Source organism: Pagrus pagrus, assembly GCF_965226575.1.
Source record: "Pagrus pagrus genome assembly, chromosome: 15".
Taxonomy (NCBI): domain Eukaryota; kingdom Metazoa; phylum Chordata; class Actinopteri; order Spariformes; family Sparidae; genus Pagrus; species Pagrus pagrus.
Window position 1 is genome coordinate 3,613,876 of NC_140199.1, and position 27,564 is coordinate 3,641,439.

Sequence of the window (27,564 nt, forward strand, 5' to 3'; positions counted from 1 at the left end):
TGAGGAGTGGCAATCCGGTTCATTATAACAACTTTCTTGATAAAAATGCAGACTTAGGAAACTCTGATCTATTTAGGCCCCGTTGAGAATTTTTCCTTTTTATCATTCTGCAGCCTGGTTGAACAGCCCCAGTTCAGTTGCTTAGAGCTATTTGCAGAAGAGTTTTGTCTTAGAAAAGCCTGGTGCCCATTCCTGACGACATTAGGCTGTGAAAAAGGATTTTTTTCTGGGATATCTGCAAATGGCCAACCCCCATCTAACCCTACACCACAGAGTAACAAATTGAATACAAAGATGTGAAATTATATTCACAGCTCACAGTGAAATAAATAAAACAAAATGTACAAAACGGTGAAAAACATCTGAAAACATTCTTCCTCTTAGGACTCGTTTTCTGGTTTGGGTTGCCAGGTACCACGATACATATCCCACACAGAAAATGTCAGATAATCAAGACTGTTTGCAGGATTTGGGCACCTGCAGGTTTATTTAGTTGTTTATCTTCACCGAATCTCTTTTATACACATGTAATTTTTTCCATTTCATTTGATGTGGGAAACGCAGCAAAATGGGTACTGAAATGGAGATAAGCATAAATTAAAAAACAATAAATAAGTAAATAACAGTTGAATTTTCACCATTGCACATTGAAAATTGCACAGCTGAATAGGAGAATACATAAGTGCATGATGGGATCCATCTGTGAGTGAACCGGTCAGAAACGGCCTCTCCTAATGACCACAATAATCAGAAGCGACAACACCTAGTGTAACAGACTGGAAGGTAATAAATATATAAAACTGAATACTCAAGACTGGAAACATATAGTGAGAGACTTTAAATAATGACACAACAATCAGATTAATAAATGGAGATGAACATAAATAAAAATATACACTGACCAGCTCAGGTGAGAGATCAATACAGAGAACACAGAGCCACCGAGGAACCGGGCCTGTCAGACCAGAACCTGAACCCAGGATAAAGAGGTTCTTTGAATGTGTTGTTGGAGGTGTGGAGGTGGATCAGTGTGTCAGAGGAGACTCTGTAGAACGACAGCGTGCCGGCAGGATGGTCCACGTACACCGCCACCCTGTCAGAGCCGGCGGAGGGGGCGGAGCTGGTGATGTATGTGGATTTGTTGTTGTGCCACACGGAGTAACCGATGGTATCGGAGCAGACCAGACTCCACGACTGATCGTTCCTCCCAAACAAGCACTCGTGTCCATTTCCTTTCCTGCTGATTCCTCTGTAAGTCACTGCTATATGGATTCTGCCGCTCCACACCACCTCCCAGTAACAGCGACCAGTCAGACCATTACTGCACAGCAGCTGAGGCCAGTGGTCAAATCTGTCTGGATGATCCGGGTACGACTGATCCTCCTCCACATGGGACATCATCTTGTTGTTGTCGGACAGTTTTGTCTTTTTGTTCAGCGTGTTTGTGTCGAGCGTGAGTTCGCAGAAATCTGATGGAGGGAACAAGAAACGGCACAGCTGCAGTTATTGATCCATCATCTGTTCATTTATTGACAGTTTGATGATGACAGAAATTTGAAGGAGTTAAATGTATGTGACTAAAAAAGACACTTACACTTCTTCAGCCCTGGTTTCAACCATTGGTCTCCACAAGGCTCCACCCTGAAGGAACAAACACATCCTCTTTCAGCATGAAAACATGGAAATGACATCGTTCTCATACACAGAAGTTTGTCATTCTCTACAAACGTCTCAGTCACATCTGGATTTTTAAAGATCAGCAGGGTTTTCTGCCCTAAAAACTTATTTACATTTCCACTTTCTTCCAAAAAACAAAATAGCAGTATTGTTACAACAGCAGCTTTACTTTGTCCTGCTGGCTTTTTGCATGTTGGGGTTAGACAAAGTCCCCAAAAATAGAGATCCCAGATTTTAACAAAAAAAACCCACCCTTCAGGGATTCAACATTAAACAACAAAAGAGAGAAAATTCAATTTCCTGCAAGGTTTGGTCTGTCCCGAGTAAACCATCTTCCCAAAAAAATCAATAAAGGATCTCTGAAAAAGAAAATAAACTCAACATTTCAGATGCTATCAGAGTTTCCCCCTGTACCAAATATCGGTTTTCAGTCTCCTTGAGATTTCAGATGTCGGTGTCAGTCAACCTCGAGTGAAAATAAGATAAAACTGCACAGATGGAGACTGATTATCTCTGGCTGCAGGAGGCCTCTTCATACCTGAGAGTGTCCAGGCTCCATTTTGGATCCTTTAGTCCTGCAGAAAGCAGCTCCACTCCTGAGTCTCCGAGGTGATTGTAGCTCAGGTCCAGCTCTCTCAGATGGGAGGGGTTTGCACTTAGAGATGAGGCAAGAAAAGCGCAGCCTTCTTCTGTGATCAGACAACCTGACAGCCTGCAAACACACAAAACAACACACAAGTCGCATAATCTGAGTACTGGGAGGGCGGAAAGGTTACTGTGCTAATCAGTCTCGATGAACCCTGACCTGAGAGTTTCCAGCGTACAGTGTGGACTTTTGAGGCCAGCACACAGCAGCTTCACTCCTGAATCCTGCAGGTTGTTGTTGCTCAGGTCCAGCTCTCTCAGACAAGAGGACTGGGAGCTGAGAACTGAGGACAGATCTTCACAACTTCTCTCTGAGAGGTTACAGCCACTCAGTCTGAAGAGAAGGAAGAACAAAGTAGCTGAAAATTAGCAGATTATTTAAAATTAGACAAATCAATCCAATGATCTCTCTACTTACAGAGCTTTGTTGGAGGCTTCGACCACTGGCAGCAGCTTCAGAAGAGCCTCCTCTGAATCGGAGTATTTCTTCAGGTCAAACACGTCCAGATCTTTTTCTGATGACAGTAAGATGAAGACCAGAGCCGACCACTGAGCAGGAGACAGTTCCTCTGTGGAGAGACTTCCTGATCTCAGGTACTGTTGGATCTCCTCCACTAGAGAACAATCGTTCAGTTCATTCAGACAGTGGAACAGATTGATGCTTTTCTCCGGAGACAGATTCTCACTGACCCTCTTCTTGATGTACTGGACAGTTTCCTCACTGGTCTGTGAACTACCACTCGTCTGTGTCAGCAGGCCTCGAAGGAGTTTCTGATTGGTCCCCAGTGAAAGACCCAGGAGGAAGCGGAGGAACAAGTCCAGGTGCCCGTTTGGACTCTGTAAGGCCTCGTCCACAGCACTCTGATAGAAGTCTTTTTGGGAGGATGTTGCTTCTTCTGACAGCAGATTGACTCCAGAGTTGACGAATGCCCGATGGACATGAAGAGCAGCCAGAAACTCCTGAACGCTCAGATGAACGAAGCAGAACACCTTGTCCTGGTACAGTCCACTCTCCTCTATAAAGATCTGTGTGAACACTCCTGAGTACATTGAGGCTGCTGTGATATCGATGTCACACTCTGTCAGGTCTGATTCATAGAAGATCAAGTTGCCTTTCTGCAGCTGCTCAAAAGCCAGTTTTCCCAGAGACCCAATCGTCTCCCTGTTGTCTGGTTTCCAGTGTGGATCCGTCACAGCTCCTCCATCATACTTCACATTCTTCCGTTTGGACTGAACCACCAGGAAGTGGATGTACATCTCAGTCAGGGTCTTGGGCAGTTCTCCTCCCTCTCTGGTCTTCAACACATCCTCCAGTACTGTAGCAGTGATCCAGCAGAAGACCGGGATGTAGCACATGATGTGGAGGCTTCGCGATGCCTTGATGTGGGAGATGATTCTGCTGGCCTGCTTCTTGTTCCTGAATCTCTTCACAAAGTATGCCTCCTTCTGTTGGTCAGTGAACCCTCTGACTTCCGTCACGATGTCGACACACTCAGGAGGGATCTGATTGGCCGCTGCAGGTCGTGTGGTTATCCAGAGGCGAGCAGAGGGAAGCAGTTTCCCCGTGATGAGGTTTGTCAGCAGCACATCCACTGAGGTGGACTCCGTAGCGTCAGTCAGGATCTGATTGCGGTTGAAGTCCAGGGGAAGTCGACACTCGTCCAGACCATCAAAGATGAACACAACCTGGAAGTCTTCAAGCCTGCACATTCCTGCTTCTTTGGTTTCACTAAAGAAGTGATGAACAAGCTCCACCAAGCTGTACTGTTTCTCTTTCAGCACATTCAGCTCTCTGAACGTGAATGGGAACGTGAAGTGTATGTTCTGGTTGGCTTTGTCTTCAGCCCAGTCCAGAGTGAACTTCTGCGCCAAGACTGTTTTCCCGATGCCGGCCACTCCCTTCGTCATCACTGTTCTGATTTGTTGACCTCTTCCAGGTGAGGCTTTAAAGATGTCTTCGTGTCTGATTGTTGTTTCTGTTCCGTCTGGTTTCCTGGATGCGGTTTCAATCAGTCTGACCTCGGGTACATTGTTGACCTGTCCGGTCCCTCCCTCTGTGATGTAGAGCTCTGTGTAGATCTTATTCAGAGGCGTCGGGTTTCCTGCTTTAGCGATTCCCTCGAACACACACTGGAACTTCTCCCTCAGGCTGGATTTAAGTTTTCGCTGGAAACAAACTGGAACAGGATATCCTGAGTGAACACAAGAACAAGAACAAGAAAATACTTCAGCGGGTAACTTCCTCAAAGAATGAGTACAAAAAAGATTTTTCCGACTAGAACAAATAATCACCGAGTTGATGGTTAGAAACTTTTACCAAAGACATTTATTGTATAGTCATCGTATCTTTTTCTTCGTGCTTCCTTGTCACTCAAATACTGGAAACAGCTGTCAACGTGTTGTTTAAACAAACAAACAAACTTTTTTCGGCGTCCATGTTGCTCCCACGTTACGACCATGTGAGCATTATTTCCCTTCATCTCTAGAAAAATTCATAAAAGTCCACGAAAATTTGCTTCATTACAGAATCATGACAGAAATGGTCTTACTGCTCTGCAGACAGTTGGCAAGCTCCTCCTGCTTCATTATCTTCAGGAAGTGCAGTGTGATCTTCAGAAATGCCTCTCTGCTCTTCCCTTTCTGCTCCTTCTCCTCAGCGTCCAACACCTCTTCATCCTCCCTCTGACTCTCTGAGCATTCTGGGTAATCTGGATTCAGAACAGTCTTGATCGTCTTCAGCTCGCTCTTCACAAAAGTAACAATTTTCTCTTCCAGCATCTGGATCAGATTACGAATGAGACCAAACATCAAATTCATGTTGGACAGACTGATACTGTCCTACAAATTGCAGCATTTAGATTATCAACACTACAGATGTAAAAGTAGTTTAAGTGTACAGACTGTAAGTATGGAGTCCAGGAGTGTTTGATGCTGAACGCTGGGAACCTCTGAGTCCTCCTTGTCGACTCTGTGGAGGAATCATGAAGAAATAGCTCACGTCATGTCCGTCTACAACACAAGATAAAGGTCCATGAACAGATATTTGGATGCAAGGTTCACTAGCTCTCAGATCCCAGGGTTGTCCCATTTCATAGGGGAGATTTTAACCACTACCACTAACTCTGTTTTGAGGGGTAGGGGTAACATTTGGGTAAGGAATTGAGCCTTAGTTTCATTGTCAGTTTTAACTTTATACCTTCCAGCGTCAGATGTATTAAAAGCTAGAGGAGGCTCCATCGACACATCACTCATCATGGTCACACAGCTGTGTACAGATTCAGGTCCAGGAGAGTCAGGTGGGTGCTGCTGTTCTGGGCTTCAACACAACACACACAGTGTAAATAATCACGGTGTGATTAGAGTGCTGACTTATATATTGAAGAAGAGTCATTAACACTTAGATCTCACCTCTGAGCTTTGGTCCAGCTGTCACGTTCCCCACACTGATTCATAGCTGAGGCCACACCTGCACACAAACACCTGCAGAGAGAGCTCACACATTATTTCTCATAACTACTATTAGTCACATGATAAACACAAAGAGCTCTGACTGGAGATAATCAAACTTATGCTGATACTAAACATTAGGGTTGAGCGAGTACTTGGATTAAACGAGTATCCAGTACAGATAATGTACCGTTCACTAGTAAGAGTACAATCTGAGTAACATGTGCCAATACCAAAACTTGTGATGAAGGATGTCTCATTTCATACGGGGAGATTTAAACCAGTAACACTTGTAACTCTCTTCTGAGGGGCAAAAATGAGGGGTAGGGGTGACACTTGGAAATTGGATTGAGCCTTTGTGTCACAAAGTCAGTTTAAATTTTTTACCTTCCAGCAGCAGATTTCCTAAAAGCTAGAGGAGGCTCCATCGACCCATCACTCATCATGGTCACACAGCTGTATTCAGATCCAGATGCAGGAGAGTCAGGTGGGTGCTGCTGTTCTGGGCTTCAACACAACACACACAGTGTAAATAATCATGGAGTGATTAGACTGTGACTTATATATTGAAGAAGAGTAACTAACAGTTAGATCTCACCTCTGAGCTTTGGTCCAGCTGTCACGTTCCCCACACAGAGTGGTTTTAGAGGGAGGGACTACCTCCCCTGTCAGCTCACACTGATTCATAGCTGAGGCCACACCTGCACACAAACACCTGCAGAGAGAGCTCACACATCATTTCTCATGATTACTATTAGTCACATGATAAACACAAAGAGCTCCGACTGGAGATGAGCTATCAAGCTTCCACTGTACCTTCCACTAGTACGAGTACAATCTGAGTTAAATGTGCCAATACCGTTACTTGTGATGAAGGAAATCCCCATCGGGTAGCAAGTTTGTTAAATCAAGTTGATAAAAGACGCCTGTAAATACTTCTCCTCCTCAGCTGTTGCTGAGCTGCAGTGTCACATCTAAATAAAGACATTCACAATCCTCTTTCCACTTCTCTTTACTGACTTTAAAAGCTTCTGAACATTTGAGATGTTCCTCTTTTCCCCACTCTACTGTATCTGGTCAGAGCACGCAGTGGGCAGGTTAGTCTAATAATCCAAAATTAATCATGTTACCTTCACTGTGGCTGCAGATTTCACATCAGCATCAGCTGCTGGAGACTTTCTGCCTCCATCTGAAAGAATCAGTCCAATCACTGATCAGCACATCCACTGAAAACTCACCATAAACATTCATCCTTTACATCATTTGTGCGTTTCTTTTGCTTTTCTTTTTCTGAGCTGCTGTAAACTTCTTACAGTGTTTTTGCAGCAGTTATAAGGCCGACAACAGCCACACAAACTTATCTGTACGTATCTTAAATGTACGGCTTCTGAGGAATGTGGATGAACATGTTGGACAGCTTCAGAAACGTATATGGATAAACACTGAAGGACACACTGTTCTCTGTCCAACATTTCTTCTTCTTTGTTTTTTTTTTGTTTCGTGATTCGTATCACAGCGAGCAGGAACGCACATTTACTTTGACTCTCATCTGCATGGGGGTTTATAAATATACAGATAAATCAACAAAATCATAATAAAACTAAATATGTAAACTCTGTTTGTAAAGGTGCTCTATAAATACATGTATTATATTATTGTTATTATGAATAAGGTAATAGGTTAATAAGATATATAATACATCCTGGTCATATGCCGCCCTCATTACCTCAATGTTTACTGACAAACAGCGATAACATTATATATGTCAGCTCTGTTACTTAAAACCTGTTCTGCTAGCAGAGCAGTTCATTTTCTCATTGCTAGTTAAAATATCAAGGTCACAGAACCACATGCTAGTTTATTTAAAATATTATTGACGAAAAAGACGATCAGTGCAATGTTGTAGGCAGACAAACGACAAACAAAACAAATAAGACTTTACAGCTTCTTGAGAAAAAAACACACGTAACGAAACCTTTCTCGTAAACTCGTCCGTCCTCCTGCTGCTTTGTCTTCCTCTTACACTCTGCTGTTTATAAATACACTCGCTGTCTATATAGAGTTTTATGGTAAAGTCCCCGGGCTTCCATGTCAAACAGCTACAGGTACTTGTTTTATAACTTTCTCTCATAAAAACCTACTCAGCTAAAATGATGCAAAATGTTGAAATGATGGCGCTAGAACATAGTCATTTTATCTATAAATAGTTTTAAAATATTAAAACTATTTATAGATATATAAGAAAACATAAATAACAACATAACAAATGAAAAGTAAACCATTGTTGAGGTTTGTATGTTAAATGTGGGAACAGTTTAGATGTTGTATGCTTGTCCCCCTTGTCAAGTTTAATAAAACATAAAAAAAAAAAGAAATCACTTAATAACAGAGAAAGATATGATGTAACTTCCTGTAACTGTCTCCTGTCATTCCCATTATTATGCAATACTTTCTCCATGGGAGGGGATGCATGCCTGTATCATAATAACATCATATTTTTGGAATAAAAATGAAGTTTATAAGTAAAATAAGACTTTAAACAATATTTAAATGTGAAGGTTTGAACACGTGGACTACATTTAAGACATTAAAAGTCCTACTACACAAGTCAAACGGTCACAGGGAGCCGCAGGATGAGCACATCACCGCACTAAACCTGAGTCAGCTCCATTTCTGCTCGTTTCTCTGGCTTTTTCTTGTGTTTCTAGCGGAGTTAAACGGCGCCGACAAGAACAACAAGTCACGTCAAGTCATTCAAGAGTCACAGTTATAAAAAATGTCTCGTACGAACCTTCATATGGAGAGAAGAAGAAGCTGCTACACGATGAGCCCCCCCAGTAAAGTGAAACTAAACTCAGCCAGGGGAGAGGACGTGACGTCACGTTGTCAGGGCAACAGCAGAGGCAGAAAACAGGAAACAGGAGAGACGTGTTGTGATGCTGCACATAGTGTGGGACCATGTAACTACACTGGCTGCATGAGATACGCCTCTTGTTTTTACATTTTACATCTCTAAATATTATTATTTTTTTTATTATTATTTTTTATTAATTTTTAAATGTAAATATTAGCATTTTAGTTCAATAGCTTCCAGGTCATGTGACCAATTGACTCAAAATCATATTGGGATCGTGTAACTACACTGGCTGCATGAGATACGCCTCTTGTTTTTACATTTTACATCTCTACATTTTTTTTATTTTTTTTTTAAATTAATTTTTAAATGTAAATATTAGCATTTTAGCTCAATAGCTTCCAGGGCATGTGATCAATTGACTCAAAATCAGTGTGGGATCATGTAACTACACTGGCTGCATGAGATACACCTCTTGTTTTTACGTGTTACATCTGTTCATAATTTTCGTTAATTTTTAGGCTATATATAAAAATTAGCATTTTAGCTCAATTGCTTCTCAATAGCTTGAAACACAGTATCTCTACTTTAAATATCCCACATTTTTATTTTGAAAACAGGAAGTCGGTACACGCTGTAGCCGTCTCCTCCGTGTGTTTACTGTAAAGTCTGCAATACGGGTGCACTTGCAATGTGTGAATAGCTTGCTAATGTCTGTTGAATATCCAACTTAAAACTAACTTCAATGAAGTAATTGATTTGAAAAGACCTTATTTACACCCTCAATTTAAAGTTGAGCTTGTGTGCTCACTTCAGACCCGACGCGTTTAGCTCAGCAGCTACAGTGAAGATTTTGGCTTGAAAAAGGTTGTGAATAATTTCTTTTCAAATCAATTTTGTATCTCTGGGCTTCTGGAGGCTTAGATGATGCTGGACAAGCTGTAAGGAGCCATTTTATCTGATTTTTTTGGGGGGGTTACTTCAATTTTTTAGGAGAATGTTGAAACACTGTCTTGCATTGAAGCTCCAGAAATATTTTGTGGACTGTGAAACTTCACCTGACTTTTTATCAGCATGAGGGTGAGTAGATAAAGACTGACTTTTCCTTTTTGGTTGAACTTTTAACTCACTTGTTGCAGAGACATTAACTGCTGATATCTTCAGTGGGAGTTTAAACACATTGCTTCTACATGGAAACGTAGTCAAGAATTTCACCACAATCCTCATCGTCAACACATTTATCATCACAGACAAACGGTAACATCTCTAGGGGGAGGATGTTTCCTGTGCTTATGACCGGAAACAACTTCTCAGTTAAAGTGTGTGTGAAGATGTGTTTGTGTTATCAGGATCGGAGAATGACGGTTCTCCTCTGGTCCAGTCCAGATGAACTCTGATCCTCTGGAGCTGCCTCAGTAAGAAAATAGTGCATCGACCGGGTACAGAGCATGTTGTGCATTCACCTTGATAGAGCCCTATTCCCCATAATCTGGACTGTAAGCCTATATCTCGCTTTCTCTCAGCAGACTCTGCTGCCACACCGACAACCCAGGCTGGACTGTCTCCGACCTCGACATCCCAGCTGTGAGTTCCTGAGTCGAAGCCCTCAGAGCCGAGGACAAAACGATAGCAGTCGAACCTCTCTGGATGAGTTCTGGATGAGGAAGATCCTGTGCAGCTTCATCGATTTGTCTGAATCTGTGGTTGTTGTGCATCTTTGAGTCTCTGCAGACGAGACACACCGGCTGCTGATGGTCCAGACAGACTGCAGAGACCCTCAGACTCTGTTGAAGCTCTCACACTGGTTCTTTACCACCAAACCAACAGGTGGTTCAAACTTTGATGACCTTCTCTTAAAAACAGGACACTTACTTCTCCACCAGCTCTGCACACAGTCTTTACAGAAGCTGTGGCTGCATGTCAGGACAACAGGATCTCTAAAGATGTTATGGCACACAGGACAGGAGAGATCAGCCTCTGATCTGGACGCCATTTTTTCTTTGAATGAAGCTGAAAACACAGCAGTTTGTTTACCTCTGTAACACATCGAGTGTTTGTCTCTCTCTGACAGTTAAGACTGAAAGACGAGCTGCCGAGCTAGTTCTGTATTTTCGTATATTTGATCATATGTACAATTATGTTTCTCATATTTCACATTGCACAATTCATGTCGAGCTGATATAAAGTGCGATTGATGGTCAATATAAAGTTCTGTAAACTGAATGTTTGAGGGATGTTGAGCTCGGAGACGGGCCAGCCGGGGTTGTCGGTGTGGCAGCAGTGTGTTGAGAGAGAGACGGGGACGATTAAAGACATTTTAATGTGGTATTTTAATATTATTTGTCTTTGTAAGAATTCAAAGTATATTTAAAGCACACAGATCAAATGCCTTTTTCTATTGTCAGTTGCTGCCTCTGGCCAGCAGGTGTCGCTGTTGTCATACAGCACTCAGCTCTGAGTCACACTTTGGGCTTAAATTCCCTAAAAGACGGGGTTTTTTCTCTGAACTCTTTGAGGTTAAACTGCTCCCATTAAGCTTCTTTCTTATCATCTGGTGCAAATCAAACCCGGGATTGTATTTACTGCCTGTGTGAGTCTGGCTGACTGCACCAGTGAGAGCACGGACGTGTGATCACAGGTGAAGAGGAAAATATATTCTGAGGTTAAAGATTTTCTTCTAAAAGTAAATAACTCGCCTGTAAACAAAGACGAGATGGATGAATGACATAAATGAACCTTTTTTTTGTTTATCTTGTTTTTTTCTGTACATTTTTTGTTTCAGTGTCGAACACTTTGAGCTGCATTTCTTCTGTGTTTATTTGTAAATGTGATTTTCATAATTGTCATAAAATCACTGCTGAACCAGATCCCAGTTTAAAAACAGCGATTTAGATTTATTATTGTATCGTGTTTTATTAGTTATATGATTCTGTATGAAGACTGATGCTGCGGCCTCCTGTTCCTGTGATTCAGCAAAACACACACACACACACACACACACACACACACACACACACACACACACACTCTGCTGTGGCATGCTGGTTGTCATGGTAATCAGACTGGTTGGCCGGCTGTGACTCAGCTTGTTGCCGGGTGAATCAGTAAAATACACTGTGTATGTTTTGTGTTTATTGTTTATTATCTGCTGCTTGCTATGGAATAGAGTAGTGCCTATGTATGCACTGAATAATTGATAAAGTGCATTTATATATTATATATGTGGCAAAAATGTTATTTTCCCCACTGGGTTTAATAAAGGAATATATAATTAAAGAGCCAGAGTTTGTTTAAATAGTGGAACACAGTTAGAGGGATGTGGGAAGTAATGAATCAAACAATTTGGGAGAAAAGCTCAAACTTTAAGGCAAATTGTTCCTCAAAGACATTTTGTTTTGCCGCTCGTTTGTTCACTTGAAAAGTGATGGAAGAAGTTGCCTGAAACATTTTTTTAAAAAGGAGGTGAAACAACTTTAACACATCTGCGTAACTGATCAATCACTGATCCTTGGACATGGAGGAACAGCCTAAGATGTCATGGGGCTAGTTTTTGCTAGTTTTTGGTAGTTTTTGGTCTGTGTGTCTTATCAGAGAACAAATCTTAATAATCGTCAATTCTTATTTAAATGTGAAAGACAAGACTCATCAGCACACAGAAGTGTTTTTTTCTCTTGGTTTCAACCTTGATAAAAAGTTCCCATTCGTGTGAAAACTTTTCCACACATGATTGAAAAAATGTTTTTCTTGAATTTATTTTTTCACTTAGTTTCACCATGACAACAAGCTTTTTTTCTTGATTTATTTTAAAAACTTTTCTTTGTCAGTTTTTGTCCTCAAAGTTGTTTTCTTCTCCCAATTTTTTCCCACACATGATAAAAACTTACTGTATCCCCAAAAACACTGTTTTCCCACTAAATGATTCAAATGATCATGAATGATGTTTTTTCTCACTTTTTTTCATGATTAAAAAAATAAATAAATTGAATTTATGTTTTCACGTGAAAAACTTTTTTTCTTGAAACTGTTTTTCACACATTGAGAAAAAGTTCACCTATCAAACTTACATTTTCAAATGATATCCCAGGCTGAGGGATACCACTGATTGTCACGCATAATTTGGACATGTGAAGAAAAAAAACTTAAATGTTTCTCCTGCACACGAAAAAATGTTCAATTTTCAGGACAAAAAAAAATTCATCTTTCTAGAAATCAAGTGAAAAAACAATTTCAAGAAAAAGAAGTTAAAACTTTCTTTGGAGCGGGGGCCAAAACTTTTTATCAATGTGTGAAAAAAAATGTTTCAAGAAAAAAAAGATGTGAATGAGAAATGTGAAAAAATAAATTTAAGAAACTTTTTTTTTTTTTTTTATCATGTGTGGAAAAAAAACAACTAAATTTTCAAGAAATTTTCATGGTTGAAACCTTGGAGAGAAAAAAGTTTTCTTAAAAATTTAGTTTAAAAAAAAAAAAAAAACTTTTTTCCACACACGACTTAAAACAAATTTTCTTGAATGTCACTTGGTTTCTCACCTGAAAAACTTTTTTTTTCTTGAAACAGTTTTTTTCACACATTGATAAAAACAGCGCATGGTTTAAACCTGGGGGGGGAAAAAAAAATGTTTTCAAGAGAAAAAAAGTTTATCATGTTAGAAACCAAATTATTTAAAAAAGCTTTTAACTGTGTGGGAAAAAAAAGTGAAAATATTTTTTTTGGAGAGACAAGTTTTTATCATATGTGATGTGTGGGGAAAAATAAGATTTTCAGGACAAAAATTATCATCATGTGTGAAAAAAACGTTTTTTTGGGTGATACAGAAAGTTTTTATCGTGTGTGTAAATGATTGTGAAGGAGGCTTCTCCAGTTTAGCTGAAGCTTTATTGAACACCGGTCAACACACAGGTATCAACAGAACTGGCCTCCTGGCGGGCACCCCTCACATTACCGTATAACACCTAGTATATGCGCAAGCACAATTATACTGCCGTATATGACATCTCCCCCTTTTCTTTTGTTGTTTACCACAGTGTAGAACAAACACCATAATAGAGAAATGACTTATCTTAGCTGCACTTATGAACATCTGTATGCACACAATTACCCCTGTGCACAAAAAATTATCAACCTCAGTGACAACACAACTTTTCCTTGTCCCCCCCCCTTTTTTCTTTTTTTCCCTTTATTTTCAGGACAAAAACAAAAAAAAAACATTTAAAAAAAAAAAAAAAAAAGTGTTTTATCAGTTTTTTCATCAGGTGTGAAACCAAGGGGAAAAAAACATTTTCTGGAGAAAAAAAACAAATGATAAAAAATTTTTTTTAATTCTGTGGGAAAAAGTGAAAATAAAAATTTCAAGAAAAAAAGTGTTCTTATCATATGTGGGAAAAAAAATCTTGAAAAGAATTTTTTTGGAGAGATAAAACGTCTTCATCATATGTGATAAATGTGGGGAAAAATAAGATTTTCAGGACAAAAATGTTTCATCATGTGTGAAAAACGTGTTTTTGGGTGATACAGAAAGTTTTTATCATGTGTGGGGAAAAAAAAGTGGAAAAAGAATAAAATTTTCAGGACAAAAACTGATAACAAAAGTTAAAAAAAAATCAAGAAAAAAAAGTTTTTTTTATCATGGTTGAAACCCAGGGGAAAATACATTTTCAGGAGAAAAAAGTGTTTTCATCATGTGTGAAAAAAAGTGAAAATACACATTTTTTGAGAGACAAAAAGTTTTAATCATATGTGATAAATTTGGGAAAAATAAGGTTTTCAGGACAAAAAACTGACAAAAAAGTTAAAAAAAAGAAAAGAAAATTCAAGAAAAAAATGTTTTTTTCAGGTGTCCCATTAGGGGCTCTGTAATTTTTCACTTGGTTTCTCACGTGATAAACTTATATTATTATTATTATTATTATTATTATTATTATTATATTTATTATTATAATATTTATTTTTTCCAGTTCTCCAGTCATAAACAAAGCAGAAAAAACAATTGAGATCAAACTTGGAAAATGATCACCAGTATCCTCTCTTGCCCCTCAGGGCTTCCGTAGCTGTGTCATGTCCCACTCTTACTTCAAGTAAAGATCTGAAATGTCCCTCTCGGGCTTCCGTAGAGACGCTGCCGCTGTTTTGTTGACATTTTTCTCCATCAGCTGACTGCTCACAACTTAGCCTCCAGTTAACGTACAGCTCAGCACAAACAAGCCCTCAGCATGACGGTATCTCGCAGACACTGCCTCTCAGCTCTCACAAACCACAAACACTTCACAAACATCTAGAGAAGTCACGATGAGGGTTATTTTCTAACCCGCTGTCACGGAGGGAGATCGCCACAGCGAGCGTTAGCTTCGGTTAGCCTGCCGCGCTAAAGCTAACAGGCTAATTAGCCGATGTGAAGCGAAGCGATGGAGGGGATTCTGTACAAGTGGACGAATTACATGACAGGTGAGTCGTGTGTTTGACCGCCTGACAGCTGTATTAGCTAACTGTCCCTCCGGCACAGTGAATGATTGATGAACGATGTTGTTAGTGTTAGCTTAGCAGTGCTAACAGGCTGTCAAACATCCTCCAACAGTCAATATTTACCCCGAGCTAACAAGCTAATATTAGTTTTTAAGGGTGCGACGTGACATGCCAGGGCTATTAATATTATAACCAGCTTTATTCAGTCAGAAATCATACTCCTGACTAGTTTTAGCAGCTTACACCTAATGCTCGATAGTTACACAGCATCCAACAGGCACAATATCATTTAACTTCTGTGTATTTCGGCATGTTTAACCTGCTAATGATGGAGCATTGTGTAATATGTGACAGACAACACATCATCTACCGGGGGAGATAAAAAGAAACCCACAGCAACAGGGATTATGTTGGTATTTGACCTTAATAATGGCAGCATGGCATGTCTAAAAATAATAATGGTATAATGCCTCCCACTGTAACCTGCTTTTATTGCACTTGAACAAGGAAGTAAGTCAAATTTCTATTTGACTTTACTGTATCATATAATCTAATGCTCATACAGATGTCATTTATAAACATGTCATAAGACTCAGATGAAGCATTGTTTATTTGGGAATTAAACCAGAAAGCAAGGCAAGTTTATTCATGTAGCAGCATTCAGACACAAGGCAATTCAAAGTGCTGTACAGAGACATTAAAATAAGACATCAAAACACTAAGAACATGTTAAAAGTGCATTTAAAAGATAAAAGCAAGCAAATGAAAAGTTGCAGATTAAAGAGAAGTTATTAATCGAAGGAACATTACCACCAAACATGCCTTATTTAGCAAAGCACACATAAAATACTTAAAAAACAAGGACAACTACACGACATATAAAACGAAGCATGGTTCAGGGTATTTGAATAGTTTACAAAGTATTATCACACTTGATTATCTTCACAGTTAACACGTCTGTCAGTTTTAACTTGTGTAACTAGTAGTGGGGTGTACCACTCATCCTGTGGCTCTGGAGGAACTTTGTCAAGTGTGAGAAAATAACCCTCGATGATATTATTGTGTTTATCTCGACTTGGTGTTGAATTTTACACATTTTTGTAACAGATCGCCCGCGGTACAAACTGAAGGTGTGAAGTTTAAAAGACTTGTTGTTTACCGCTCAAGGAGGAAGTGATGAAAAAACATTATTGAGTTGCATAAAGGAATAAAAAGCTAAAGGTTTTGTTTTGTGCCAAATCTAGTGTTGTTCAGATACCGTTCTTTTTCTTCCTGATACCTGAACTTTCCGATACCGGTATCAATAAATGTTTGAATTCATTTTTCAAGCCAAGATGCCAGATATTGTGACGACGAGCTTCTTTTCTCTGATTGATGTGAGAATGATTTGAATATCTGGGTTTTAGAGCACTTTTTGGAAACTGTGATGACATTTTCGTGACCAAACAACTAATGTGTTGTGTGAGAAGATGTGCAGAGTAATAAACAATGAAAATAAGAATCAATTGCAACCGTAGGATCCAGAATTATTTGTAATGTTCCAGCTGCAGGTATATTTATTCGTTTGAACAATAAAACACACATTCACGATGTTGTTTTGTCTCCTGTCCTCAGGCTGGCAGCCTCGCTGGTTCGTCCTGGAGAATGGAGTCATCTCTTATTATGACAGCGAGGACGACGTCGGTAAAGGAAGCAAAGGATCCATCAAGATGTCCGTGTGCGACATCAAAGGTCAGACGGCTGTTTTAAAAGTCTGGCAGACGACCTCACCTGTCCTCACTCATGGTGCTATAATAATAATAATAATAAACACTGCTCATGTTTTATTTTTCAGTTCATCCGACAGATCCGACGCGTCTGGAGTTGATAATCCCCGGCGAGCAGCATTTCTACGTTCGAGCGGTGAACGCTGCAGAGAGACAGAGGTGGCTCGTGGCGTTGGGCTCGTCCAAAGCTGGAACTCTGGACAGTCACAAACACAAAGGTACACACAGTTTATATGAACATCTGTGTGTCTACAGCATCTGTGTTTGTTCCTCTGTCTGGAGCTCTTGTGTGAGGGGAAGTTATCAACAACAGTTTAGCTCGTGACTCTCTAAATCCGTCCTCATGATAGTGTTTTATTGTGTTAAGTTATTTGGTTTTCATGAAGGGAAATTGAATCATTTTTCGGCGGCGTCTGTTTCACAGATACAGTGTGTGACATGTAATGAAGCAAAAGCATGTTTCTAACTTCCAAACACGAAAAAATTTAATAAAAAAAATAAAGGCCAGGTTAAAAAAAGGAAGGATTCATGGAGGAATTACCTGTTTTCATCTACAACAGCTCACATGATAAATTCAGCAATGTACCAATAAAAGAAAATAGTTTTAATGTGAAAAATATGCAGGAAGTGTCCAGCTACTGGGCGACACTCCCTGTTCAAGTGAGGACATTTTTTTTCTTCTGGTGGTTCATTTTTTAAGTCTGATCTAAAGAGTTTTCTCTCCTGTGTTTATGACACGAGACCTGGTTTTATGTTCCTTAATGTTTCTTTTTTCAATCTGTGAAAATGTGAAAAGGAGGAAAAAAACCTCTCGTGTGAAACTGAGGAAAAGAAAAAAAAAATCAGGAGATTTTTGTTTATTTCACTTGCCAAAACTTTGTTCTTCGCTCTGTCACACATCAGGGAAAAAACATCTCACCTCATTTCAAACATTTTTTTCCAGAATTTTTTTTGTCACACATGAATGAAAAAAAAAAATCTCCTGAAATTTATTTTTTTTCTTCTGAAGATTTCTTTCAATCTGTGAAAACGGCAAAAAAAACAGGAGAATTTTTTTTCTTAGTGTGTGAAACTGAGCGATTTGTTTTTTTCCAGGAGGAAAAAAAACCTCTCTTGTGTGAAACTGAGAAAAAAATAAATGAATAATGAGCCTTACAAAAGAAAAAAAAAAAACTGCTGCCAAAACTTTATTCTCCACTCTGAAAAAAATCCCACCTGGTGCCAAACATGAAAATCTGGGAAAAAATGTTATGAAAAAAAAAAAATCTCTTATTAAAAAAATGTTCTCCTGATTTATTTTCTTTTCACGTGTTTTCACAGATGGGGAAAAAAAAAAAAAAAAAAAAAAAGTCTCCTGCCAAAACTTTTTTTTTTCACCTGGTTTCACACATTCAAGTGTTTTTCCTCATAAAACAAAAAAATTCTCCTGAAAGAAAAAAAAAATCTTAAATCTTAAAATAAATGTTTTTTCACTCTGTTTCACATCTGAAGAAAAACATTTTCTTCCTGAATTTTTTTTTTCTAAGGAACTTATAAACATTATCTTGGCAAAACCTTTTTCAGACTTAGAAAATTGATCCAGAGATAAAAAATTAAGAGGCTGGACTCAGAGAATTTGGACCTTTTTTCCCTTTAAAAGTTACTCAAACCGATAATTTGATGAATTATAACAGCTGCTGATTAATGTAATGATTGAGAAGTAGTCAGTTAACGGTCGCAGCTCGAGCTGGTTAGCACATTTTATCAAGGGAGAAGCGAAAATGACTGACACACATTATGAAGTCTAATAAAAGATTTGTGTGCGCTCATGACTCACTGAATATTTCTGTTTGATTTACGGCTGTGATGTTTAAAGAAGGATATCTGAACTGCGTGTGTGTCTCCAGGTCCTGACTGTCTGAAGACCAAGATGTCTGAACTCCGTCTGTACTGTGACCTCCTCGTCCAGCAGGTCCAAACCATCCAATCACAGCACACCGACGACTCAGAGGCCCCGCCCACCTCAGAGGTAACACACCGTCTGTTAACACCAAATTAAATTCTGTCGCATTTTTCTGTATTTTCACAGCAGTGGACTCATTTTTTAAGAGAATGATTTAAGAAACAAAAACATGACCAGACCATTTGTGTCTTCTCTGCAGGCCTCTCTCCTCAGTGCCACCTGTGCAACCTTCATCAGGACTCTAGAGGAGTGTATGACGCTGGCCAACCAGAGTTTGACCCCTGACCTCCGACCTCCTGAAAGGGTAATTACACCTTCTCTAACTGATTTAAGGAAGTCAACTGAACTTCAGTGCTCCTTCTCAGCAGAGCTCTGTGTCAAGTTAATTTCTTATTTGTCCAAAGTGAGCAGTCCGTGCTGCAGCACGCATAACAACACGTACAAAAAGCATAAAATCATACAATATAACATAAACATCCACACACGTACACTTTGGATGTTTGAGGTCAATTCAGATTTCAATATTTCTGGAGTTTTTAACAATCTGATTAATGTTGTAAATCCAACAGATGTTTTTACTGAAATTAAAGCAGGAAAATGTATTTTTATTGTTTGTGTCCTTCCATCGTTTCCAGTTGTGGCTTTAGGGTCATTTTTGCATAATGAAAAAATACCAAAACTTTTTCCACTGACCTGAAAACTATTCACTCACAGTAAACACAGAGCTTTAATTTGGTTCTGGCAACATTTCTGTTTTCTGTTATTTGTTGTTGTTTTTGTCGCAGCACTGTGAACATTATGTTACGCTCTGCTTACCGTCAATCAGCGGATGCCTGCAGGCTGAAACGGAGCTCTCTGCAAGAAAACAATCCCTAGAATGCCAAAAAGAAATCAAATTAAATAGATGAAGATTGTAAAATGATTGGAGGAAATAAATTAGATATTACTGAATTGACTTTTAGTGTAATTGGCAACAACCAGTCGGAGCTGAAGGTGACTCATCCAGTAGACATTAGCAACCATTCCTCCGCTTTAAACTGAAACCAACGTCATTATTTTTCTCTTTTTTATTCCATGCAGATGTTTATTCATTGTCAATGTGTCATAAGACTAAAATGTCTTCTCTCCTGTCCGTCTGTCTGTCTGTCTCTGTCCAGATGAAGAGGTCGATCAGTCACCCGGGAACATACAGCTTTGACAGGTGAGTGAAAATATAGATTCATATTTTATTACCTTCCTCCTCGTTATAGTGTCGTACTGCTGTTCATTAGTGATCATAACTATCTGTTCAGCAGAGATGTAGCCTGAAATGCTTCACAAAACAAAAACAAAACATTAGAAACAAACAAAATAAAACCAAACCAAATTTCTATTAATATGAAACATAAACATTTGAGAGCTGACACAGGATTACTCCAAAATAAAAGACTTCTAAACGACTTCAGATAAACTTGCTGTCCACATGAGGACAAAAAAAACATCCAGACATGATGTGACTCTTACAGATTGCATGTATTATTAACTTTGTCCTCCAGGAGGCGGCATTGCAACACCATAAGAAAAAAAACCCAGACGATAACTTCTGTCAAACCGTCTTAAAACAAAAGCCAGGTGCTCATGTGACAAGTGAAACAGGTTGCATCATGTCAGGATCAGGTGATTGAGAAACGTTGTGGGTGCTTTTCTCATCAAAACGTCTTTAAATTCAAAATGTTCCTAATAAATTCTTGTATTTTTTGCCTGTGAGTCGATTTATCAAAGGTTTTTGAGGACTTTCAGCAGGACTCTCTCCTTTATCACTGATAACTTTAACCTCTCGGAGGATAACAGGAGTGCGAATGATGACTTTTATCTCGTCAGAGTGACAAAACATCTCATCCTTCCACTGACTTTGAGAAATTTGTAGCAAGGAGAGACTAAATCTGTTTTTATTAAACAGAAAGCAGAATGTTTTTTTTTTTTATCCAAAACAAAAGATGTTTCATGAGAAAGAGGGAGATGTGATTGAATGAAAACATTGTTTTTATCTTAATCATTAATTAATAGCCTCTTGTGTCAAGCGAGTCGAGGAGGTTTTCTATTTGAGCTCGTATCATCCTTTTCTTTCCCCCCTCAGGTCAGGTGTGCTGAAGGAGTACATGAGTGCAGGTCAAAGGTCGACTCAGCGCAGGAACCGGACCTGCTCCGACAGCTCTGTTTATGATACCGAACGTAAGACACTCCTTCTGATAATAGTGCACATGAGTAAACTTTATTTAGGGTCCTGTAAAGTCTTAATAACTTCCTGGAGCAATTATTTGATTTGCTACTAAACACGTGGAAATAAAGACATTGTAGGGAGATCGTACTCGGTGGCAAAGTACCGGCTTGAGTTTTACCAAAATATTCATGAGGTTACATAACTGGGTGGAGTAATAACCCAATGTCCTGTTCTGTATTCTGCCCACTAACTGAACTAACTGAACTCAATTTTCCCGTAATTAGTACCAAATTAAAGTGCGTACAGACACGTTTAATTTCTTTGTTGTTGTTTTAATTGGTTTATGACCTGAGAACTGGAGGAAAAAAAGTTTTGCCAGAATAATCTTTATAAATTCCTTGATCTTTTCCCCATCTGTGAAAACCTGTTTTTCTCCAAAATATTTTGAGAAACTGAGTGAAATAATTTTCTTTTTCCTTGAGATTTTTTTTTTTTGTATGTGTACCCGGGTGAAAAAAATGTTATCCACAGGAGAATTTTTTTTTTTTTTAAGGCTTTAAGTGTTTGTTTATATTATTAGCGCCAATTATAATTGTCTGTGCTCAATAAACACAAGTGTGAGAACTTAAAAACTCACCTGGAAGAAAACAAGAGACTGGTGGTAAAATGTGCATTACACAAACACTTTAAAAAAATGAGCTTCATGAAAATTTTTTAAAAAATCCTGCAAAATTCTCAGTCACTCCATTTCAGACATGAAAAACACTTTTTTTGCACCAGTTCTCACGAGAAATGTTTCTTTTGTGGTGATCCATTTTCTAAGACTGATCTGAACTGTTTGTTTTTTTTCCTGTTTGTGACTCAAAACTGGTTGAAAAAAAAAATCTGTTGAATAATCTGTAAAAACACATGAAAAGAAATTATGTGTGAAACATTTTAGAAGAATTTTTTCATGTGTGAAACAAAGTGGAGAAAAATATTCCCGTGTGACAAGAGAGAAAAATGAGCTTCACAAAAAAAATAAAGTTTTCTCCTGTCGAAACTTCTTTTCAAAGGGTTTTTGTGGAGCTCCGTAAAACCACACGAGGCTGAAGTGCAAAACGTTTTGAATTTGAAAGAAAAAAATAAATAAATAAATAAGAAACTTAGAAAGATTATCCTGGCAAAACTTTTTCCCTCCAGTTCTGGAGTCATCAACATAGAAGAGAAAACATCATTTAGAAAACTGATCACCAGAAGAAAAAAAAAATCTTCACTTGCCCCTCAGGGCCTCCGTACCATTTTGCATTATATGTACTTAAGGTTTTAATACTTTGAGTAAATTTAGCTGATTATCCTTTTTGTCTTGTAGATTTTGTCTGCAGGCCTCGTGATGTAATGTTTGTACTTTGGTAAAAGATCTCAATAACAACTGATTTTAGCTCTCGGCTACCGAACGTTTCTTCTCTGTATGATTTGTTCTAAGTGAAGACAACACACCTGTCAAAGCTGATGTGTCTATTTACTCTTCATCTGTCTGTGTGTGTGTGTGTGTTCCAGGTGTGTGTGTTCCAGGTGTGCTGCCCGGCCTCAACGGTGACTCGTCCTCCATTCCTGAAGAGAGAGGAGGCATCGTAAGCCCAAAGACAACACCCACCGACACAGACACGGACCTGTCCATCTGAACACCTGACAGTTAGAAACTCCGAGAGGTCAACATGAACAATATCAGTGACGCCTCCAGTCGAGGTACTGACGAGATCTTCATCAAACCGAGGACGAGCTGACAGATCGTCCTACTTGTGCTTTTTTCTCTGAAGTCAGCTGAAGCCAAACACGTGCACTTTGAAGTCATAATTCATCTTTCAGGCCGTCTGTGAGCGTTTCAGCTGCACGCGACACTCCGGAGAGACAGAAAGGAAGAAGCGCTCAGCTGTCCTGAGCCGGACCTGAACCTCAGACATTCTGACGATCAAGTATTTGATGCTTTAACACTGTTAGAGACGATGGTAGCCTTGAATCTAGAAGGATTGTAACCTGGAAATCCTGGAAAAATGTGTGAATGAAAGAAGCAGTTACTGTGACAGCGGCCAACCGGGACGTTCTTAGAGGCAACCGGTCGCAGGAGGAAGCTCCCCGGCACAGAGATACTGAGAATAACTGTGAATTCATGTTTTCTGGACAGCTTTGATGCCAGAGTTCATTGTTCGCTGCTGTGAATGAACGAGCAGGAAATGGTGAATCCTGGAGGCCTGTTGTCTTGATGGAAATCCTGCCACCGTGAAAGAAAAAGCATCTTCTTGTACTTTTCTCATATTCTCGGCCTTTTCCACATACTCCTGCCGAACTTTTTCTTTCTTTGGAAAAATTGCCAAGCAGCTTCTTCATTCTTCTTCCAGGCCTCCGTAGTTGTGCTCACCCGCTGAAAGCAAAAGTAAAAATAACCCCGTCCGTCCGTCCTTCTGGCAGCTTCTTGTCTTTGAGGTTGTCAGAAGTCTGAAGAGGAAGAAACCAGACTGATAAACGGCGTCTCTGCAGGTTCCTGAAGCCGGGACACGGATGCAGAGAGCTGGTGAACTTTGGCATCAGATGCCAAAGTTTGCGCAGATGTAATGATCCACATTAAATGTGCCATCGAAGCTTCTTCTCCACAGTTCAGCCGGTCTGGTCCGCCAGAAAAAGTGTTTTGATGTGACGAGTCAAAGAAAAGACTCCAGTTTGACCTGCAGCTCTTTGCTGGAGGAGTTTGCACCTTCTCTCGTTTGCAGGTGAAAGGAGGCGTGAATGTGTGCAAATTACTGCCTTTTAATGTTTGTACTTGTGAGCCAGTGTTTTCTTGCCTTTTGGTGACGTATATCAACCGAACGAGACTCTGAAAAGAAGCACGCACAGTGGCCCTGAGAGCTCGACGCACAGCAACTTCAGAAACCACAAACAAAATGAAGAAAACACATTTTTGCATCACGTGTGCTTTTTCAAGTCGCAGCTTGTCGAGCTCTCAGGGCCTCCGTACAAAAGTGCTTAAATGAATGAACTCGGACGGGGATTGAAGTTCAACAGAGCGTTCAGATGACGACTTTTGCACTCGTGGTAGTTTGCAGATTTGTGTCAGTGGTGTAGAGGCTTGTGTGAGGTGGATTAATCAGCTCTAAAATAAAAACATGTAGGAACTTCTCATCTCAATCTCTGTGGTTGCTACAAGACAAATCAATCCTCAGGTGCAAGATGTTAAATGTTAAAGGATAAATTCACACAAAAATCTGGATGAAAAGTGAGGTGAAGTTTCGTAGTCCACAACCCATTTCTGGAGCTTCACAGCAAAACAGTGTTGCAGCATACGCCTAAACACCTGAAGTAGCTGAGGACATGTAAAAAAAACAACCAAAAACCATAAAATGACTTAATTCTCAGCTCATCCAGCGTAATAAAGATGTTATTTGCACCCTTTCTTAAGCCAAAATCTTCACCGTAGCTGCTAAGCTAAAAGAGTTAGCGCACCCTATGCGTCAAGGTGTAAATTTTTCAAATCAATCTCGGGGTCTTTGGAGACTCGGATTATGTCAGACGAGCTGCATGGAGCCACTTCGTAGGGTTTGTTTGTACGTTTTAAAACAGGCCTCCAGCTTCTTCAGGCGTTTATGAGAATGCTGCAACGCTTGTTTTGCTTTGAAGCTCCAGAAATGTTTTGTGGACTAAGAAACTTCTCCTGACTTTCCATCAGCAGGAGGATGAGGACATAATGAAGTGTAAAGCAAATCTGTCAGCGAACTGAAGTCCAGCTAAAGCTAAAATTTGTGACTCTTATTTCCTGTTCTGACAAGTGTCCTCTGAAGTCTGCACACTGTTGTTTTTACTGTTTGAACACGTGCACGAGACGTCATCTGAACATCGATCAGTCGGTCACGATGGAAACAGTCGTCCTCTGATGACAAACCACACTGACCTTGTTACTTTTTTATGGACGGAGATGTTCTGTGGATGGTTTCGATGGCGATCCTTCACCTGTGAACACTTCGCTCCTTCACACACGTCAGCTTTGGCCAAATACATATTCGATGCCGTCGTACATTCGTATTTAATATTCTGACGTTTTTGTTGCGTCCAGACTGACCACAGCTGCGTTAATCTCTCCATCCATCCATCGCTTCACATTCAGTAACTCTCCCTGTGTGCAGGTGTGGTTGTTTTTGCACTTTAGAGCTGAAAAAGTCCTTTTTTTGAATGTTACTGCTCTGAAAAAAAAAAAAGGATAACAGTGATGAAGGTACTGTGGTGGATAACAGTGATGATGATTGTTGATATTAATGTTTGAAAAGAACTATTTTTGTTTGTAGTCGGTGTCTTATTTTTTTATTTTGAGGAGTTACAGCAGCCTTATATAATATTATCAGTACGTAAACGTTCGAGACTTATTCTTGTATCACTTTTACCAAAACGTGCGTTCGGTATTTGTTACGAACACTGAAACTGGTTCTTCTCGGTGTTTTCTCGACCTTCACTCTCTCTGAATACTGTGAAGTTTCTCCAGAGGAACGACTGCAGCTCAGTCTGTAATCAGTTCAGTCACTGCAGTTTTAATTCACCACGCATGTTGGCTCTCTGGTTATTTTTATTGCCGATTTATCTGCTGATTATTTTCACTGGTAATTGATTAATCGTTTCGTCTGTAAATGTCAAACATTTGAAAAATGATCATCACGATGTTCCAGAGGCCAAAGTGACGTCTTTAAATTTAAACCCAAAGACTCGTCATTTCCTCATAAATGACAAAGAAAAGCAGCAGATGTTTGACATTTTTTTGCTTAAAAATAACTGAAACCATTAATTGATTATAAAAATAAACAGCAACTAATTTTCTTTCGATCAACTAATTGATTAATCGACTAAACGCTGCAGCTCTCGTTGGCTCCATTGTTCAGCTTCTGGTGTCAAATAACTTGTGATTTTATAATTTATAGCAGCATGACCGTTCTATATTTTACCTTTAAATGATCATATATATTCCTGTTGCCTATCAGGTTGTTTTATTTATGATTTAAACATAAGGTGGATTTTGTATTAAAGTTATTTGCAGAAACTTGTGAAGCAGTTAGAAACAAAGATGAATCAACTAATCGAAGAAAAGATTCATTCAGATTTATTCTGCGCCCGTCATTATTAATTCATCCTGGACAGTCTTTAAAGGAATAGTTCAACATTTTTGTACTCATGACTGTAGTCTGTGTTTGTACGGATCAAACAAACAAGTTTGTTTAGAGCCGCTGGTAGCCAGTTTTTATGAGCTTCCGACAGAGTCGGGCTAGTTTCCCCTCCGCTTCAAGTCTTGATGCTAAGCTAAGCTAACTATCTCCTGGCTCCAGGTTCGTATCTGCGGTACAGACATGAGAGTGGATGAGCTTATTCACCAAAATGTGGAACTATTCCTTTAAGGCAACACAATAATCTTCTTTGGAACGGAGGAAAAATACCTGAAATAAACTGCTGATTATTATTTTTAGTACTTTTTTTTTTTTTTTAAGACGGTCTGTTCAGTTTCTGGAGAGATTTTCATGCCTCAAGTGTCTCTGCACGAAGTAACGTGTGTGGTTGTATCAGACTTTTCATTGTCGAAATAAAAACATATTTTAAACTGAAGTGAAGTTATGGTCTCACTGTTTATTAAAGACCTGTCAGTGAATAAATATATATTTAATAGATAACGGTCGAGTGTTTTTCAGTTGGTGTAAAGTTTGTGGAGCCGCCTGGAGGAAGATCCCACTGTGTGTGTGTGTGTGTGTGTGTGTGTGTGTAGAGGGGGTTGGCTTTTGTTTCCTCGTCAGCGATGGTACTAAAACGAATACGACCCACTGTGTACTCTCAGACAACAGACACTAAAGAGACACGCACACTCACCTGGGCGTGGACGTCTCATCTACACCAACAAATGCGGGTACGTGAGTCAGCTGTCGACACAAGCCGACCGCCGGGCTGCATCCTGGACCTGAAGACGAGACAGAACAAGTCTGGGTAAGTAACAGACGCAGACTCGAGCTCTGTGAATGAATGCTTGAGTTTTTTTCTCTATTTATGCTGCTTTAAACTTCTCAGGCTGTAATTATAAAGTATTTGTGAGACACTACATCATTAAAAAGTCATTTTAAATGTAAGAAAATGTGTTTTTTTTCACGATAGTGTCACTTGACAGAGTTCAGTAATGCGTGATGTTTGATAGAAGGATTGTAAAAGGTGTCGAGCAAAACTTTAAACAACAAGCACATAAGTTTAAGTCTGATTTTTTCAGATGAACGGAGGGATTAGGTTTTTAAAAGTTGACATTTTGGCGTTCACATTTCTGTTCAAACTGTTTTTAACAGCTGGTTTCTTTACCGGTTCACTAAACAAATAACTTAAAAGTGATTTTTATTTTTATACCTGCAGCAAACTGAGGGCCTGACAGAAAACACCAGTATGGATATTAATTAAAACTGGGACCCACAAATGAAACAGGTAAATGTTTCTCCTTCTTTTTTAGCTTGAAATGTTTCCGTGTTCTTGTGTTTTCAAGCTGCTTCATTAAACCTGAATGTTTCACTTTGTCTCACACTTTTTGTTGCC

The 27,564-nt window shown here is 39.4% G+C and overlaps 2 protein-coding genes and 1 long non-coding RNA gene across 5 annotated transcripts; 2 read left to right on the forward strand and 1 right to left on the reverse strand.

Moving 5' to 3' along the window:
• Positions 1-5: 5 nt before the first annotated feature.
• LOC311270284 (protein NLRC3-like) lies at positions 6-7,083 on the reverse strand. Of its 3 annotated transcripts, XM_084375061.1 has the most exons (12): positions 6,900-7,083; positions 6,368-6,484; positions 6,157-6,276; positions 5,731-5,802; positions 5,519-5,638; positions 5,224-5,290; positions 4,872-5,100; positions 2,741-4,514; positions 2,483-2,656; positions 2,216-2,389; positions 1,595-1,641; positions 6-1,469 (listed from the first exon to the last, which is right to left on the reverse strand). In XM_084375061.1, the coding sequence occupies exons 2-12, from the start codon at positions 6,454-6,456 to the stop codon at positions 919-921; spliced, it is 3,417 nt and encodes a 1,138-aa protein (XP_084231187.1). In that variant the 5' UTR covers positions 6,457-6,484; positions 6,900-7,083; the 3' UTR covers positions 6-918. The 3 variants fall into 3 exon arrangements, with proteins under 3 accessions (XP_084231187.1, XP_084231189.1, XP_084231188.1); XM_084375063.1 differs by lacking the exons at positions 4,872-5,100; positions 5,224-5,290 and having other exon boundaries at positions 2,741-4,252; positions 6,900-7,082; XM_084375062.1 differs by lacking the exons at positions 5,731-5,802; positions 6,157-6,276; positions 6,368-6,484; positions 6,900-7,083 and having other exon boundaries at positions 5,224-5,331; positions 5,519-5,603.
• Positions 7,084-9,196: 2,113 nt separating this feature from the next.
• LOC311270286 lies at positions 9,197-11,493 on the forward strand. The gene is made up of 3 exons (XR_014624249.1): positions 9,197-9,703; positions 9,973-10,038; positions 10,150-11,493. It is a non-coding gene; the product is annotated as an uncharacterized lncRNA (long non-coding RNA).
• Positions 11,494-14,715: 3,222 nt separating this feature from the next.
• On the forward strand, positions 14,716-26,604 carry plekha3 (pleckstrin homology domain containing, family A (phosphoinositide binding specific) member 3). The gene is made up of 8 exons (XM_084375755.1): positions 14,716-15,065; positions 16,698-16,814; positions 16,918-17,067; positions 18,736-18,857; positions 18,991-19,095; positions 19,949-19,992; positions 20,908-21,002; positions 22,531-26,604. The coding sequence occupies exons 1-8, from the start codon at positions 15,026-15,028 to the stop codon at positions 22,653-22,655; spliced, it is 798 nt and encodes a 265-aa protein (XP_084231881.1). The 5' UTR covers positions 14,716-15,025; the 3' UTR covers positions 22,656-26,604.
• Positions 26,605-27,564: the final 960 nt, after the last annotated feature.